The 18,015-nt window shown below is 50.2% G+C and overlaps 4 protein-coding genes across 7 annotated transcripts in view; 3 read left to right on the top strand and 1 right to left on the bottom strand.

Annotated features, from left to right (window-relative positions):
• The first annotated feature begins 68 nt into the window (after nt 1-68).
• LOC118511787 (septin-interacting protein 1) lies at nt 69-2,838 on the top strand. Its single transcript, XM_036055305.1, has one exon. The coding sequence runs from the start codon at nt 106-108 to the stop codon at nt 2,755-2,757; it is 2,652 nt and encodes an 883-aa protein (XP_035911198.1). The 5' UTR covers nt 69-105; the 3' UTR covers nt 2,758-2,838.
• Nucleotides 2,839-3,381: 543 nt separating this feature from the next.
• On the bottom strand, nt 3,382-5,359 carry LOC118511788. Its single transcript, XM_036055306.1, has 3 exons — nt 5,085-5,359; nt 4,767-4,996; nt 3,382-4,695 (listed from the first exon to the last, which is right to left on the bottom strand). Exons 1-3 carry the CDS (start codon nt 5,201-5,203, stop codon nt 3,722-3,724), a joined length of 1,323 nt encoding a protein of 440 aa, XP_035911199.1. The 5' UTR covers nt 5,204-5,359; the 3' UTR covers nt 3,382-3,721.
• Nucleotides 5,360-5,645: 286 nt separating this feature from the next.
• Nucleotides 5,646-16,949, top strand: LOC118511786 (chromodomain-helicase-DNA-binding protein 1). 2 transcript variants are annotated; one of them, XM_036055303.1, is made up of 7 exons: nt 5,646-6,175; nt 7,575-8,369; nt 8,443-8,558; nt 9,104-14,134; nt 14,215-14,388; nt 14,567-14,761; nt 14,841-16,949. In XM_036055303.1, exons 1-7 carry the CDS (start codon nt 6,167-6,169, stop codon nt 15,124-15,126), a joined length of 6,606 nt encoding a protein of 2,201 aa, XP_035911196.1. In that variant the 5' UTR covers nt 5,646-6,166; the 3' UTR covers nt 15,127-16,949. The 2 variants fall into 2 exon arrangements, with proteins under 2 accessions (XP_035911196.1, XP_035911197.1); XM_036055304.1 differs by having other exon boundaries at nt 9,107-14,134; nt 14,841-16,716.
• A 370-nt stretch (nt 16,950-17,319) lies between these two features.
• The window catches only part of LOC118511782 (inositol-pentakisphosphate 2-kinase), a 97,904-nt gene continuing 97,208 nt past the window's right edge, over nt 17,320-18,015 (top strand). For all 3 annotated transcript variants that reach the window (XM_036055295.1, XM_036055292.1, XM_036055299.1), the window contains exon 1: nt 17,320-17,938. The gene's annotated coding sequence lies outside the window, so the exon portion shown is untranslated. The remainder of the gene's footprint in view (nt 17,939-18,015) is intronic.

Genomic DNA, 18,015 nt, shown 5'->3' with positions numbered 1-18,015 from the left:
CCAATTTTCTCTACTGCCATCAGAGGTGTACCATCTGGAGTGCCCATCTCAATTATATGCACCTTGTTTGCCACTGTCAAATCGACCCCAAACATAAACAATCCGATGCAAAACCGGCCGAAAAAATCGAGTCAATTTCAGCGAAAGCCGTACAAAAGTTCACCTGTGCGCTCGATTCTTCTACTAACCAATCTCACCATGGACGACGAAGAGTACGAACGCTTCGAAATCACCGATTACGATCTGGACAACGAGTTTAACCCAAACCGAGGCCGTCGGCGTCCTACAAAGCATCAGCAGATCTACGGCATCTGGGCGGACGATGATTCCGAGAACGAAGGCGACGAAGGCACCTCCACTGGTGGAGGTCGACGCAGAGGACGCCAGGTCGGTAAGAAACCGAAGGACTACTCTGCCCCGATTGGTTTCATTGCCGGTGGTATTCAGCAGTCGGGCAAAAAGCCTGACCCGGCCCAAGAACGCAAAGCATCCGACGAGGACGATGAAGGTGATGAAGATGACTCAAGGCCAAGGTTTGGTTCGAAAGTTAAACCAAGCGGTAGCAATACATCGTCCGAATCGGAAGAGGAAAAACCTCCCGTGCATGATATGCGATCGATGGCCGGTTTTCGAACGTTTAGCAGCGCTCCGGCGATGGCAGCCAAAGGTGGTAAAAACATGGCCAACTGGGAGCAGCACACGCGTGGCATCGGTGCGAAGCTGCTGTTGCAGATGGGCTATCAACCAGGCAAAGGTCTGGGAAAAGATTTGCAGGGCATTTCAGCGCCAATCGAGGCACATCTGCGCAAGGGCCGTGGTGCTATCGGTGCGTACGGTCCGGAGAAAAAGACAGTCGTCGCGGATGCGAAACTGAAGCAAAAGCAGGATGATTCGAAGGCATTGCCGGCGGGCAGTGCGGAGGAGGAAAGCGGACAGTGGCGCAAGGATGGCAAGCAAGGTAAATCACGCTACTTTTACAAATCCGTGGAGGACGTTATTGAGAAGGGTAAGAAATCAACGTTATCAACGTATGCGCCGTTTGATAAGACTGCCTCGAAGCTGAGCCAGGTGACGGTAATCGATATGACTGGGCCGGAAAAGCGTGTCCTCAGCGGGTATCATGCCCTCGGCCAAGCGAAGGTGATCGACGAGGAACTGTACGAGCCGGGACTGACTGGTAGTAAAGCAGCTACCACCCCTAAAGAAATGACTCACTTTTCCCTGCCCGAACTGATGCACAATCTTAATCTGATGGTAGACTACTGCGAACAGGACATCATCGCGATTGATAAGCAAAAGTGTGAAGCTAAAGATCGCGAAGAGCAGCTGCTGCACGAGAAGCAAAATTTGATACGTATAAGCGAGCTGGAGAAGGATTATCTTCACACGCTGGAGGGAGCGCTTGAGCTGGTGCGGGCACTGGTCGAACCGCCGGCTGACGGACCGATTGAGCTGGAAGAATGTGAGAGAATCTTCGTGCGCCTGTACGCAGAATATCCGGCCGAATGTAAAGAGTTTGGTCTGTCGGACCTAGCGGCAGGTGTGGTTGCTCCACTGATTGCCGCTCGGCTTAAAGAATGGACACCGTTCAGCGAACCGACGCGCCATTTGGACGTGTTTAAGCGGTGGAAATCTATACTGGCCTCTGCCAACACGGACAGCAACAGTAGCAGCAGCAACAGCCTGCTCAATCCCTACTCGGCCGTTGTTTGGACCGGTGTAGTTCCCAGCATACGAGCGGCGGCAAACGAATGGAATCCTCGTGTCCATCAGCCAATGATAGCTTTGCTGGATGCTTGGGCACCCCTGTTACCAGCATGGATACTGGACAACGTGCTCGAGCAGATTGTGTTGGTCAAACTGTCGGCAGCCGTCATCGAATGGGACCCATTGACCGATACGGTTCCCATCCACTGCTGGATTCACCCGTGGACGGAACTACTTGGGCCAAAGATGGAAGGTAACGTCTATCCAGCCATTCGTGAAAAATTGGCCCGCGCCCTCAAAGCTTGGCATCCGGAGGATCGGTCCGCCCGCGCAATGCTAACCCCGTGGAAGGGCGTCTTTGCCGAGGAAGATCTGCAGGTGTTCCTGGCCAAGAACATCATACCCAAGCTCGAGCTGAGGCTTACCGAGCTGATCATTAATCCGCTGCAGCAAGATTTGGAAATATTCAACCAGGTGTGGGAATGGAACGAACTCATCTCACCACTGCAAATGGCCACCATACTCGACAAGTACTTCTTCCCCAAGTGGCTCCAGACGCTCGTCATCTGGCTCAACCAATCGCCCAACTTCGATCAGGTGTCGCGCTGGTACCAGGGCTGGAAGGCACAGTTCACGGACGATGTCGTGCGCCACCCGAACGTGAAGGAATGTTTCCGCAAAGCGCTCGAGCTGATGCAACGTTCGATTGGCATGGGCAGCGGCGGTGTGGCAGGCGCTGCGTCAAGCTCACCTCCGGTAATGATGGAACCGATACCGCCGCCACCGAAACCACCCATCCCGATGGACATTTCGGTCGACACACAGGCGCCAACGCTCGAGTTTAAGGAGCTCGTATCGCAAAAGTGTGCCGAACGGGGCATTATCTTTGCACCGATGCCGGGACGCCGGGAGCTGGGCAAACAGGTGTACCGCGTTGGGAAGCTGTTTTGCTACATCGATCGGTCGGTGTGTATCATCAGTCCGGATGGAGGTGTGAGCTGGACGCCCATATCTTTAGCGGCGTTACTGGAACGGGCTGTCAGTGGATAAGAGAGGGTGGGTTTCATGGTTCCATATTCGCAGATGTACTGTAAATTAATCAAATAAAGAACACCTTAACTAAAGGGGAAAGATTGGCCGGTCTTTTGTAAGGTATTGAGATATGGGGATATGAGTGAGGTACCTGTTGGACGCCCAATCTGTCTATAGTTTCACTGCAATCGATATACTTTTGTGAGGAGAACGGACTATAAGTGGTAATGCCCTCAGAGACTTATAGATATGAAGGTTCTACACCGTTTGCTTTCAGAAGCTTCCGAGAAATCGAAGCCCTGAGCGTGTAAGGGTCAAAATATTCGCTCAAACGACGAAGAAGATTCTGGACAGGATATTGATATGTATGATGCTTAAAACCAACGGTTGACGGTCCTTGAGAATATTCTCAAGTATGCTCAGCACTGACAAGAATAATTTATTAGACAATCCTTAATCAATAAATAAAGGATCAACTCATCACCAAGCCCTCGATAAAGCTGGAAGTTGACGAATATTTATTTTTACAGCAATCGAGGTACGTCTGCAAAACGGCTGCTGTTGGGCCTCTCGGGAAGAATCGGTCCTATTTGCTTGAATAGTGTTTGAACTTTGGATTCTAGCGAAATTAACACCAGTTAGTAGTATTTTCATCGTCAACCAGTTCTTTATTTTAATGCAAACAATAATACAAACGAGCTAATTCATTGAAGTTACGCAAACTTCAAGTTGTCTTTACTGTCTGTAATAATGCAAATGCAGCACTCTTAAAGGATTCATGCAAAAAACAAAAAATAACAAAAATAACAATTCACACAAACAATCGGCATCGGCGCAAATGAGATTGTCTCTGGCGTTACATGAAACCGAGATCCTGAATTAGTTCATGGCTGTCTCACAGCTAACAAAACGTATTAACGTATATTAAAGATTTACTAAATCAATTCAAAAACAGAAAGGAAAATTCACCTACTCACTGCAATCACTTTTTGCCGTTGCGCTTACGCAGCAGCACAGTAAATATAGCTTTGCGCCAGTACTCGAACGCATCGGCCATTACGTTCTTCACGTACTGTGCATCATATTCAATCCACACCTTCGTTATTTGCTTCGTCGTTTCGAAATTGAGTGCCGCCACGGCCAGCAACGCTTTCTTACGGTGCGTAACGTGCATCTGCAGCTGTATCTGTCCGAAGTACTTGGACGAAAGTTTCTTCACATCGACGTAACACTCGTGCGTCTTGGGCGTGTACGGACACTTGATCTCTAGCACAAACTCGTCACAGATACCGTCGGGCGAAGCACCCATCCAGGGGCATGTGGGATCGAGTATCAGTCCCGCATCCCGCAGCTCGGGATATTCCTTGCGCAGTTCGGCCAGCACGTGCCCTTCCAGATCGGTTCCACGTTTCATGGCCATAGAGAATCCGGACGAAACGCCCATAATACGGTTCCGCAACGAGCCGTTCAGCATTGTGCATCGGGCAGCTTCCTGTATGCGGGAAGCGGTTATGCGTCCGATACGCAGCTCGTGCCACAGGTCCGTGTCGGCCTGCCCGAGCGTAAGCAGTGCGACGGACTCGCACACCTCCGCCTTCATACCAGCGGTACAAAATTTCAGAAACTGATCTACGTCATCACCCTCGAACTCGCGGATGAAGTGAAGCATTGAAAGCTTGCGAGCTTCTACCAGCTGGTCCAGCGTAAAGGGAACGTTCTCGACCGGGATCTTCTTTAGTACGGGCCTGGCAGCTGGGGCGGTCGGATTTGTCTCAACGTATTGGTTAGCGTCCAACCGTGCCACCAGCACATGACATTCCTGTTTCAACATATTTCTCTTTTTAAGTGCATGTTCTTCATTATTCGAATCATTGTTTTCCTTATAGTCAGCCGGTGTTGTTTCCCGTTGCTTGTGCTGAATCCAGTACAAGAAGCTCGCGATTGCACTGCACGGTTCTGTAAAACAAAAGCTTCCAAATTAGCAACAATAGACATCGACTTAAAAAAAAACAAGGTATGATTTGCACCTTTCTCTCGGCTGCATTTTGTGCAGCTGGCTGCACTGACATTTTGCTGTTCGCCAGTAAACTCCAAAATAATGGTGTGCTTTTTATCCGGAACCTTGGCCCGTTTCAACCGCTTCTGTGCCTCCTTTATTTCCGCCGTCAACGTCCGTTGAACCAGGGCGCTGGCTGTGCTGTTTTCCAGCGCAATCTTTGATACCGTGATGTTTTCATATGCTTGTCTCGGTACGATACTACGAATGCAATGCAAAACAGTATACAAAATGTGGTTAGCAAATGGTTCATGGCAGCTTACGGCCCACTCCAAGAATAAACATGTACCTGCGTGTTCGGTGTAACTTAATCGTGCCATCGGTCAGTTTGTTTTCCTCGAGAAATATTTTCACCGTTTCCAGGTTCAGCTTCGGTATCTGCAGGAACACATCCATGTCGATAGTCATAGAACCGGGGCAAATTTCTTTTTCTTCCACAAAACAACACGTTAATTCACGTTCGTCTAGCGCTGGACCAGTTGAATCTTTCTGCCGTACCGCCAAAACTGTACAAAATCTGTTGTTCTCGATCGGTATCGCCTGTGGTAATTGTAGCAGTGTTGCCAGACTGCACTGTATTTACTCTACACTTCTTTCGTTAAAATCTTTCGTTAAAATATCCGTTTTTCTACTATACGTTGCAATAAGGGGGTAAAATGTGATGATATTTAAATGCACCAATTATTCATAATTTTTTTTCTACAAAACGATTTGTTTCGGGCAATTTTATTTCAATTTTGTACAGAGCTGCCCAATCAAATACAGCTGCCACCGATTGCAGTGCAGTGGCGGACACTGCTTCTAGCTTTTTTTCTCTCTTAACGAAAGCAAACTGTCACCCAAGCAAGAATGGAACCAACACCAATTTCTAAGATGGCGCCGAAGTGAGCTGTAGCAAAACGGTGCTGGTGCAAAATTCGATCGACGGAAGCTTGCAAGCGCTTCCACCCCAGTGGTAAACAATAATAGAAGCAATCACCGAATGTGCCAGTGCGTTTGTTTTCGGTGATTTCGTTCCGCGGTTCCACGTGCATACGGCCCAATCATTTACACCGTGCGTGTGTGTGTTGCTGTCGCTTGGCTTGGCGCTCGGTGTACGGAGTGGTGCAGAAAGTGGTTGCGAGCAGTCAGCCTTGGGTGCACCTCCGGGGACAGGAAAGAAAATGGCGTCGTCGATAGTCAAGTGTTGAGAGTGGAAAATTTTTTGCATGTGAATTGGAATCCCCATTTTTCGACCCGAACGCTCACTTTTCGGCCCGAAAACGGTCGCATTCGATTCGCAACGGTGTGGTGCATTTTTTCAGCTACAATTCCATATGGTGGAAACATTTTTCCCCTACACCGCCGAAGAAAACCCTGCCAAAAAGCGTAATGAGCCAGGTAAAGAACCCATTTTCGACGCGTTTTGTGATGTATTTAATGAAACTTTTGTCCTTTCTGTGTTTTGAGCTCGTTTTTCTGCCCGGGAACCCCGGCTGGGTGTGGCGTACGGTGGCTGCAAGTTGAGAAAACGGGCGCCCGGCAGCAGCTGCTTCCAGCGATGGGGCTGCCGATCCGGGAACGAAACGGTCCCCAGAACCGGATCCGGCCACTGTTCCACCCTGAATCGTTGTCCGTTCGATTGGCCACGGTCCGGCGTCTTCGCCGAGGCCCGTTTCGTCGAAATCGAAAGGGGACCCTTTTTCGCAAATTAAGCCCAAAACTAAGGCACTGCCGGGTAAAACCGCTCGCGAAAGTGCTTTTTCCCGTCCGGAACCGGTTCCGGACGAATTTACCGGATCTTTTCGTCCGTGCGTCATCGTGCAACGCCACGTGGAACGTTCTAGATCACGCGACCACAAGCTCCGGAGCGATGATTTGTGGCCGGTGCCCCGTTTTTTCGCGTTAGATTTCGGGAGATTGTAACGTTTTAGTGGTGGTTCCCGGCAGTTTAGCAGCCTTCCAGTTGGTTAAAATGGTCAAAAGCCCGTTTTTCAGTGAGTTCGAGGATTACGTAATCGGTGTTCGGTGTCAGAAACAAAGGGCGAGCACAGACCCCGGTGAAAAGTCGGTAAAAATCCGGTTCAGAAACGTCGGAACATTCGATTTCCATAATAGCTAAGGTTTTAGGCCGATTGCTGTCGTATAACACGTTGTTTTCTGTGTCCGCTTGATGGTTTTCATGTTTTTTTTTGTTCCATTCTGTGCTTGTGGCCGTTGTAGACAGTTTAGGGTAGACAGAGCAGGAGGAAAGTCGATTTTTGTGAAGATTTTAGGCGGATTTTCTGAGATTTAAGAGGGTATGCTTATGGTAAAGGTATACGTCCACAGTGCCTGCTTCAGGTTGTTACTGTATTATAGTATTTCATACGGTTGGTTGAGTTTAATAGGAAATTTCAGCATTGAAATGGGAATTTTGATCAACTTTCCGGAGTTTGTATCCTATTCCCGGACGTTACGGATGTTCCGATGATGCAGTGGAAGCAGTTGTGTGTGGCAGTCAAAACTTTTAGTCCACTGCCAACGTGTGTTGCTAAACATTTTGGGCGTCAATAAATTAGGTTATTTTATCTTCAATACGGTGTAGTTTTGTTTTGTGCTTCGGATCCTTCGTTGAAATTGCGATAGTGCGTTTGCCTGACGTACCAAATCTGTCGAAGGAATGGGTTCCCTGTCTCATTGCCCACTTCCTTTGAGTATTATTATATTCTTACATGAATGAGCCGCTACCGTCACCTGCACTGTTGTCTATTTGATCCATAAGAATGTGTGTTTTCCTTCTTTTATTTCGTTTTCACAGACAAAAGAGGATAAAAGCGATTCAGAAAATGAATCCAGCAGTGGAAGTAAAAGTGGCTCATCCTCCGATTCCGAAAGTGAATCCGGATCCGGCTCGTCCAGCTCAAGCTCGAGCGATAATGAGCACGAAGAAGCGCCCAACAATGGGCTGAACGTGTCGAACCGTGACACAAGCGGAACAGCATCCACGAACAACACATCCACCGGCAGCAGCAGCAGCGGTGTGCGAAACTCGACGGCAGAAAATGGTCTATCGGACAGCAAATCGAGTATTAATCGGCACGGGCAGGAGGACGAGGAAGACGATGATGACGACGAGGACGACGATCGGAATGAGGACGATTCCGATGCTTCAGCAGGGAATGGAGCGGTAAGCGCTGGCGCTAACCATCATCCAAACAGTCGTATACGCAGTTCATCACATTCGGGCGCCGATTCGGACGACAGTGGCGAAGAGCGGGAAGGAGAAAACGGAACAGGGAACAGTGCAACCCACAACCAAAACAGCGATTCCGATAACAGCGCCAGTAAACCCAGCAACACTAGCCGACAGAGTGACGACGATGAAGAGGATGAGGAAGAGGACGATGATGATGATGAGGAGGAGGAGGACGATGATGACGATGATGATGATGATGGTGATGATGCAGCAGCCGCGGGAGCAAAGCAAGAACCACGGTTGGCCAATACGGTTCCTGTCGCCGTTCCTCCTCCACCCGAGGACGACGACGACGACGAGGAGGATGAGGATGAGGACGAAGAGGACGCCCAGCAGTCCTCCAAAAGCAGCTACGATGTAATTATACTGCATCTAGAATTGATGATTGTGTGCCGTGTATTTAATCACTTTATCTGCTTTGCATCGACAGGATGAGGATTACGCAGCGAACAAATTGAGACGGAAAAGTGCACGGAAGAAAGCGGTTGCTGCCGCACGGAAGCGACCCACTGCTCAGCCACCGTCTAAAGCCAAGAAGAAGAAAAGGTAATTCGTTAAGTTTTGTTTTATTTAATTTGTTAATTTTTGGTGCTTTTGTTAAAAAATATGGAATAGAATGGTAGATAAATGTGGTAACACCAGGATCGGGGTTCGGAACCCCAGCACTCGAAACATTATTGAAAAGCTGACTTGCTGACTAAAAGCTTCTCATATTATTTTAAACTTCTACTCTGCAAAGATTTTGAAAGGAGGAGGGCTTTCTGTGAAGGATTTACCTCTTGGTTTTTTTTTCCCAAACATCGAAGCATTCCATTTAGATGTATTTACACTTCCCAGATCTATCTTTGTTTGTAAATGTGATTACATGCTACAGTTGCTCAATTAAGATGCGCAGAACACACACTGTGTTGTGTTTATGCGCTAGAATAGCGCGTACGCAAATCTAAATTTATCTTTCGCACGCAACATCATCCGTGTTCCGACTTTGATCATAACCTCTAAACCTCTCTCGTCGCCAGCAGCAGTGGCTAATCGTTCTTTAAATTTAACTTTTATCTTTCCCTTCGCACAACTCCACGCACTTGTATCAGCAGCTCCAACAGCCGATGGAAGTCTGAGACGTCGGAAAGTGACGCTAGCGATGGTGATTCCGAGGACTCGCGCGACCAGCGCTACCGGCGGAAAGCTCCGTCCGGCGGCGGCGGCGGCGGCGGGGCTGCCGCGGGAAAGAAACGTACCGCTGGTGGCGCTACCAACGCCAAAGCGAAGGCAGCCAAAAAGAGGAAGTCGAACGCGTACAGCTCCGACGAGGGTAGCAATAGTGACGATGAGCGGAAACGGTCGGCAGCGACAAGAAGAAAGAACAACACCGTAAGCTACAAGGAGGAGAGTGGCGACGAGCCGACGGACAGTGACGATCTGCTGGAGGTGGATCAGGAAGCGGAAGAGGCAGCGGCAGCGCAGGCCGCAGAAGAGGAGAAGGCGGAAACGATCGAGCGAATAATCGGAAAGCGGAAGGGTCGACGCGGTGCGACCGGCGCGGTAACGACGGTCTACGCGATCGAGGAAAATGGTGATCCGAACGAAGTCGGCGGTGAAGGCGTTAGCCGCGAGGTGGAAGAACAGTTCCTGATCAAGTGGACCGGTTGGTCGTACCTGCACTGCACCTGGGAGTCGGAGGAAACGCTCCGGGAGCAGAAGGTGAAGGGCATGAAGAAGCTGGAAAACTACATCAAGCGCGAGCAGCAGCTCGATCACTGGCGCAAGTACCAGGCCGGACCGGAAGACATCGACTACTACGAGTGCCAACAGGAGTTGCAGCAGGATCTGCTCAAAAGCTACTACAATGTCGAGCGAATCATTGCCCAGGCGAACAAAGCGGAGGAAGGTGAAACGGGCCTGGAGTATCTGTGCAAATGGGAATCGCTTCCGTACTCCGACTCGACGTGGGAAGACGCCGGGTTGATCCGTCGCAAGTGGCAGCAAAAGATAGTGGAGTTTCACGAGCGTGAAGAATCGCGCCGAACGCCCTCGAAGCACTGCAAAGCGATACGGTACCGGCCGAACTTTAAGCACCTCAAAACGCAACCCGAGTATCTCGGCGAGGAGCGTGGATTGAAGCTGCGCGATTACCAGATGGATGGGTTGAACTGGTTGATACTGACCTGGTGTAAGGATAATTCGGTAATACTGGCCGATGAAATGGGGCTGGGCAAAACGATACAGACCATCTGCTTTCTGTACTATCTGTTCAAATCGCAGCAACTGTATGGGCCGTTCCTGTGCGTCGTGCCGCTCAGCACGATGCCTGCCTGGCAGCGCGAGTTTGGCATTTGGGCGCCGGAAATGAACGTCGTCACGTACCTGGGCGATGTGCAGTCGCGTGAGATTATACGCCAGTACGAGTGGTGTTACGATAGTACGAAGAAGCTCAAGTTTAACGCAATCCTCACTACGTACGAGATTCTGCTGAAGGACAAAACGTTTCTCGGTTCGATCGGATGGGCTTCCCTCCTGGTGGACGAAGCGCACCGGCTGAAGAACGACGATTCGCTGCTGTACAAAGCGCTGAAAGAGTTCGACACCAACCATCGGCTGCTCATCACCGGCACACCGTTGCAAAACTCACTCAAAGAGCTGTGGGCGCTGCTGCACTTTATCATGCCGGAACGGTTCGAATCGTGGGATGATTTTGAGCGTAATTACGGCAACACGACCAACGACAAGAGCTACACGAAGCTGCACAAAGAGCTCGAACCGTACATACTGCGGCGCGTGAAGAAGGACGTCGAAAAGAGTTTGCCCGCGAAGGTGGAACAGATACTGCGCGTGGAGATGACCTCGATACAGCGCCAGTACTACAAGTGGATTCTGTCGAAAAATTTCGACGCCCTGCGGAAGGGCATGAAGGGTTCGGTCGGCACGTTTCTGAACATTGTGATCGAGCTGAAAAAGTGCTGCAACCATGCGGCCCTAACGCGCCCGATGGAGTTTGAAACGCAGCGGGACAATCAGCAGGACATCGTGCAGCAGCTGCTGAAGGGTTCGGGCAAGCTGGTGCTGTTGGATAAGTTGCTCTGCCGGCTGAAGGAGACCGGCCACCGGGTGTTGATTTTCTCGCAGATGGTCCGCATGTTGGACATTTTGGCGGAGTATCTGCAGAAGCGGCACTTCTCCTTCCAGCGGCTGGATGGTAGTATTAAGGGCGAGCTGCGCAAGCAAGCGCTGGACCATTTCAATGCGGAAGGTTCGACGGATTTCTGCTTCCTGCTGTCGACGCGTGCCGGCGGGCTGGGTATTAATCTTGCCACGGCCGATACGGTGATCATCTTCGATTCGGACTGGAACCCGCAGAACGATCTGCAGGCGCAGGCCCGTGCGCATCGTATCGGGCAGAAGAATCAGGTGAACATTTATCGGCTCGTGACGGCACACTCGGTGGAGGAGAATATTGTGGAGCGTGCCAAGCAGAAGATGGTGCTGGACCATCTGGTCATACAGCGGATGGACACGACGGGACGTACCGTGCTGGACAAGAACGGTGGCAGCAACACGTCCAACCCGTTCAACAAGGATGAACTGTCGGCGATTTTAAAGTTCGGCGCGGAGGAGCTGTTCAAGGAGGAGGAGGACGGCGACGAGGAGCTGGTGTGTGATATCGATGAGATACTGCGGCGGGCGGAAACGCGCGACGAAGCGCCGGGCATGCCGGGCGACGAGCTGCTGTCCGCGTTTAACGTTACGACGTTCGATTTCGACGAGGACAAGGTCGTGTCCGGTGCGAAACCAACGGTCGGCGGTGGTGTTGGTGGCGCGGGTGCGGACCAGGACCAGGACACGAAGGATTGGGACGAAATCATTCCGAAGTCATATCGCGAGCTGGTGGAGGCGGAAGAGCGTGACCGAGAAATTAAGGACCTGTATCTGCCGCCCAGGCGGCCAGCCGTGAAGCAGGGCAACAATCAGCACGGCGCGAACGATGCGGACGGCAGAAAGGGAGGTGGGAAGGGCAAAAAGCGGAAAGGCGGTGACGCTGAGGAGAGCGAGGAGCTTGACTCGGATGGTGCCAGTGGTGGGGAGGACGGGAAAACGAAGCGTTCCCGGGGGCGACCGTCAAACAAGGAGAAGATCAGCGGATTCTCGGACGCTGAGTTGCGGCGGTTGATCAAAAGCTACAAAAAGTTCCCGGCGCCATTGAAACGGCTCGAAGCGATCGCTTGCGATGCGGAACTGCAGGAGAAACCGCTGTCCGATTTGCGGCGCGTTGCACAGCTGCTGCACGACCGGTGCATACAGACGATGCGTGAAATTGCGAAAGAGGTGGAAGCGGATGGCAAGCACCCGCCGCCGTTGGCCGGCGCGGACGCGAAGAAAAAGTGTGCCCGGGCGGCTTATTCCAGCAAAATCGGCGGTGCATCGTTTAACGTGAAAACGATGATGCAGTGCGTGGAGGAGCTGCAGCCACTGGACGAGGTGATACCGAGCGACGCGTCCGAGCGGGCGCGCTGGCTGCTCAACATTAAAACCCGCCCACCCAACTTTGACGTCGACTGGAGCGGGGAGGACGATTCGCGGCTGCTGCGAGGCATTTATCAGTTTGGCATTGGGTCGTGGGAAGCGATGAAGATGGACCCGTCGCTCGGGCTGGCGGATAAGATACTGTCGAACGACGCAAACCGAAAACCGCAGGGCAAACATCTACAGTCGCGCGCCGAGTATCTGCTGAAGGTGTTGCGCAAAACGCTCGAGCTGAAGCGCGGTCCGTCGAAGCCGCGCAAGCAGCGGAAACCGAAGGAGATCAAGTCGCTGGCCTCGACGCCGGTTGTCGGTGCGAGTCCGATGCGGGATGGCGATTCCTCTTCCTTCAGCTGTTCCATATCGGCAACGATCGCTGCGGTTGCTGCCGGGGAAGATGTGGCGATGGGCGGCGGTGGCGGCGGCGGCGGCACTAATGCGCTGTCCAGCGGAACAGGACCGATGCCTGCAACCGGTGCGGGTGGAACCGCCGTCGGAACGAACGCGTCGCTGGTTGGTTCGACTGAAGAGAAAAAGACTGGTAGCAAAATTAAAAAACTGTCAGAATCGGACCATCATCATCATCATCATTACAATCATCATCACCACGATGAGCACTCGAACGGATCGAAGGCGGCGGACGACCATGCAAATCATCAGCCGCATGGTGGCAAAGAACCGGACAAGCGGGATAAGAAAAAGTCGAAGAAAGACAAACAGAAGGATGCGAAGAAGGACAAAAGGAACAAAAACACCGGTCCGATGCATTTTACCGCGAACAACGAACCGTGTGCACTGAACATACTGGGCGATCTCGATCCGACCGTGTTCAACGAGTGCAAGGAGAAGATGCGGCCGGTAAAGAAGGCGCTCAAGACGCTCGACAATCCGGACGAGTCGCTGTCGCAGGAGGAGCAGCTGCGGCAGACCCGCGCCTGTCTGCTAAGCATCGGCGACCAGATTAACCTCTGCCTGGCGGAGTACCGTGATCCGGAAAAGGCAAAGGAATGGCGCAGCAACCTGTGGTACTTTGTGTCGAAGTTTACCGAGTTCGACGCGCGGAAGCTGTTCAAGCTGTACAAGCATGCGCTCAAGCGTCCGGAAGGTTCGGGCACGTCGGGTGGTGATCACGGCACGACCAACAGCAACGCGTCCAGTACGGCCTCGCCGGCAAAGGAAGGTGCAAAAGGGAAGAAATCTGGCGGAAAGAAGGATAATGGGCATAGTGAGGGTGTAGTACAGCTACCACCACCACCACCAGCACCGGGTGATAGTGCCGAGGACAGGGAGGATGACAAAGCAGGGCGGCGTGATCGGAAGGAGAAAAAGCGACATCATCATCACCATCACAACCATCACCATGCGGGCGGAATTAGTGGGCCGCTCATGAGCGATTCGGCGTTACAGCAGCGTGAACGCTATCAGCAGCACCACCATCAGCAGGCGTCAGGTGGAGGCGACAGTGGCCATCACGTGCCGGATGCGGGTGTGACCGGTGCTAAGGACGAAGGAGGAGGCTCAGGGTCGATGCATTCCAAGAGGCGGCTCGAGGAAGGAGAGTATGATGAAAACAGCAAAGAGTACAAAAGACTGCACGGCGATAGTCGGTAGGTGTTGTGAGGGATGGAAACGAGAAAGGAAAGCAAGGGATTAAATATTCACTCTCTCGCTCTCTCTCTATTTCTAGCAATCATCGTGATCGTGACAAAAAGTGGGACGAGTACGGTCCGGACCGAGATCGGATGAGAAACGCGCCCTCGTCCAGGGGCAGTGCGCCGACGATACCACAAAGTATGCGTGTGTTTCCAGACGATCGGGGCCCTCCGTATCCCGGTGATGGTGGTGGTGCGTGGCGGGATCGGTATGTACAAGAGTGTGGCAGCTTACTAGACTTAATGATACCATGTAGTTGGATAGTCAGTCCTCTCTACGGGGGAACGGTACGGATGGGATGCGAAACTCGGTCCTGCCGTCAAAAATCAACTTTTGTTTTTTATTTGTAATGCTTAAACATGGTTAATTGTTACTTCATTCAATAGGTTCGGACCGGATCATAAACGGGATCGATACGATGGTTACGGTGGCAGGCATACATCATCTTCGGGCTATCATCGCGAACGGGATCGTGAACGGGACCGTGATCGAGACCGTGACCGTGAGCGGGATCGTGACCGAGACCGTGACCGGGATCGTGACCGGGACCGGGGTGATCGTGCGTACAAGGACAAGCGAAGGTAAGGATTTTGTTGCCCCAAGGTGCATTTTTTTGCTGAGTGTGTTAACTGAGTGTGTTTGTGTTCTGGTTTTTTTTAGGTACCCACCTTCCGGTCCAGGAGGCTATCCCGGCGGTCACGGGTATGGCATGTCCCCTTCCACCGGCTACTATCCTTCCGGCGAAAGTCCCTATCGGTATCCGATGGGAAGCGGAGGCTATCCTCCTTCAGCGCGTACCCCTGCCGGTGCGCCACCCGCCGCTGTCGTATTACCTTCCGGCGGTGTTGTTCCTGGTGCTCCCGGTGGTGTTGTGCCACCCGCGGACTATATGGAATATCGGCGGCCAGATTACGATCGAAGGCCACCACCAGCGGCAAATAATTAACTTAACACACACACACCCTCTCTCTAATTGTAAGGTGATAATCTCTTGCTGTAAGAGGCCACAACAGGTTTAAAGAATGGTGTAAATAGAGTGGAATCCCCGGGCAATGGATGCTGTATGATGTTCGATGGCTGTAGGAAAAGTAGCATTGCCCATACATACGGTGTATATTTCAGTCAGACGTTGTTAGGCAACCGATTTACAGGACAGGTAACGGGCTGCTGGGATGTTCGGTGGAATCATCCTTCGTCGTGGAGAAGTGTATAGTGAAAATCAGAGTATAATTAAGCTTATTTTAAGTAAGAGTCCAGCAGCAGCTAGCGTTTAGTGTAGCAGAATTCAGTCTAGGTTTATATCTCTGCGTGTGCATATCTGCCTCGATATTTGGTGATAAGCGAGCACACCGCGCAGACCTGCTGCGAGGTTGTATATGTTTGTGTGTGAGCGCGGCTATAAGTTAGTAGATAGAATTTATTTTGACGTGTACGACGTGTAAATGATTTTAATTTGTAATGATGCTAAATTACTCCCTCCCCCCCCCCCCCCCCCCACCATGCGAAAAACACATCTCAGCAAGAGCGCAAAAAGGAGCGTCCGTGTAACCTTAACCGCTTCGGTTCGAAACTCACACAACGCATTACACAATCCTACAAACCACACACACACACGGCAGTACAATCGTGTTACTCGGTAAGGTTAATTTATTTTACGTGAAGCCCCGTTAATAAGCAATAGCAATAATCTAATTAGTACCTCTTTTTATACGCCTAGAGAATATAGCCATGAAACAAACGAGCGAATGAAAATATTTGGAAATCCGGAAACTATGAAGAAGAAAAAACAAAACGAAACTTACCACACACACACACACACACACACAAGAGGTGCCGTTTATTGCAATTATTTTTCTTTTGGTTTTTGTTCCTCTCAATACGTAAACTCACACATATCGTGAATCTACCCTGTATACCAAAATGGAAAATCAAAGTTATGCCGCCCTTGTGGTTATGCGTTTGTGGCTTTCTTTAGTAAAATACTCGCCGTTTTTCTGTGCTCGAGAGCTGTCTTTCGTTCGTCCTTTTTTGAGGTTCTCCAGCAATGTTGTATCGATTGTTGCAGTCACCACCCCACTCATCCTGATTTCTCCGCGAACATATGAACAAACAAAAGACCACGGAACGGAATGGCTTCTGTACGACACGAAATGATTGTGATTTTATACTCTAAGTTTTATAGTGCGTACGTGACGATTACCCGTATCATGTTCAGATGGCGAATGGATACAATTATGGACCATAGTTATAATCACCCCCCTCCCCCTTGCTCTGGTGGAGTGTAAAATCCACGTCCGCTCTCCAGATCGGTTGACCATGTTTTGGGCGCGCAAAGGCAAAGGAGAAATGGAGTGGAAGGGTTAAATTGTACACAGACACACTCTTTCTTCCAAATCTTTCTTAAAGGTATCGAGATGTGGGTAGGAAGCAAGGGGCAGCAAAAAAAAACAGCAAGTTATACGTATTTAGGCTGCCGTGCTACCACCAGGTAGCAAACGGAGCCATTTCAGGGGGCATTCAGGAAAATGGATAGCAACAGCAATAGCAATAGACGACCACTTAGAATATGTACAGTTTAAAGGCTATATAAAATTGCATAATATATCTATATACATACGCGTCTGTGCAGCAGCCGGATCGATGAAAGGTTATAGGGAATAAAGGAATTACCAAGAGGAGGACTGAGCAGTCGCTACAAATAACGAACTTGAACAACACACAGACACGGTTACATTCACTATACAAAAAATAAACAGCAACAAAAAAGAACAATATTCTTGAAATTAATCAATGGATTTAATTTAAGGTATCTGCATTGGATATTATTTTTCTGAATTCGATGCAAAAGCACTCCCAACAGGATTCTAACCGTCGTTTTGAATAATGGGAAGCGCATAATGGGATTTCTTTTTTTTAAATTACTGCTTGAACCATTCTTGTAATATTTATAAATATTTAAGCTTGTTTATTGTTAAAACGGAGCGAGAAGTTCGTTTTCATTGCTGCAACAATGCTTCTATTGTTTTTCCCTGTTGTTCCGTCCAAATTTAAATATTTTTCGTCACTCTGTCTACGCGGATGACCGGCGTGGGCGACCACTGTGCATCACTGTTCTTAGCGCCTTTTTGTAAGCGCCTTTGCTGCACAAAAAACGAGGAAAAACAAGAGGAAAACTGAATTCTCTCGTGTGCGTGGGCAAGACAGTCGAATGTGTTTTTCGCGGCCCGTGAGTGTGCTGCATTTGTTTAGTGAAGTAAGTGTCCAGTTTGAAATTGTGTTGATAAAGAGAAATTTTCCGTGGCAGCCCCGTTTCGACTGTGCGACTTGGTGTTTTTGTTTCTAGAAGAAGCCACTCCATGTTAGGGCAAGGGCATAAGCAGCAGAAAAGAGCGAAGAATTAAGAAGCGATTCTGTGCGTGAAAAGAGGTGTGAAGTTGTACGGTGCACGACGGTCTGCACTGCTTTCTTATCAGCCAAATTCGACTGTGATTATTGTGTAATAATGGTTTGTGTATTTATGTGCCGTGCGGTTGGTGGCGTTTGGAGCTAAATATTGGGGTGGCATGCGTGGAATTTGGCGTCGATAATAGTGAGCTCGTTACGGATTCGTATCCAATAAATGCAATGGTTGCTTTGCGGATGCCAATGTGATGTGAATGCATGCTGTGTGTCTTTTATGCTCTGTCCAGTTGAATGCAGTCATCGTCGCCTACGGATTCAATTGGGTGGTAACTTCAGCAAGAGCTACTTGCGTGTAGGTAAGTGAAGTGTTTGTTTTCATTGTCTAGTTCTATTAAACACATGCAATTTATCGCTGTGCCCGTCCTTTGTTAAA

The sequence above is a fragment of the Anopheles stephensi genome, chromosome 3 (genome assembly GCF_013141755.1).
Source record: "Anopheles stephensi strain Indian chromosome 3, UCI_ANSTEP_V1.0, whole genome shotgun sequence".
NCBI lineage: Eukaryota > Metazoa > Arthropoda > Insecta > Diptera > Culicidae > Anopheles > Anopheles stephensi.
This window is presented reverse-complemented; position numbering and strand designations above follow the sequence as displayed.

Bases quoted from the DNA above. Each gene is read 5' to 3' on its own strand.
- LOC118511788 (XM_036055306.1), bottom strand. From the start codon at position 5,203: ATGACTATCGACATGGATGTGTTCCTGCAGATACCGAAGCTGAACCTG. The intron at 4,997-5,084 runs GTACATGTTTAT...TTGCATTCGTAG, and splicing joins AAGTTACACCGAACACGCAG to TATCGTACCGAGACAAGCAT. The intron at 4,696-4,766 runs GTGCAAATCATA...TTTGTTTTACAG, and splicing joins AAAATGCAGCCGAGAGAAAG to AACCGTGCAGTGCAATCGCG.
- LOC118511787 (XM_036055305.1), top strand. From the start codon at position 106: ATGCAAAACCGGCCGAAAAAATCGAGTCAATTTCAGCGAAAGCCGTAC.
- LOC118511786 (XM_036055303.1), top strand. The intron at 8,370-8,442 runs GTAATTATACTG...TTGCATCGACAG, and splicing joins CCTCCAAAAGCAGCTACGAT to GATGAGGATTACGCAGCGAA. The intron at 14,135-14,214 runs GTAGGTGTTGTG...CTCTATTTCTAG, and splicing joins AGACTGCACGGCGATAGTCG to CAATCATCGTGATCGTGACA.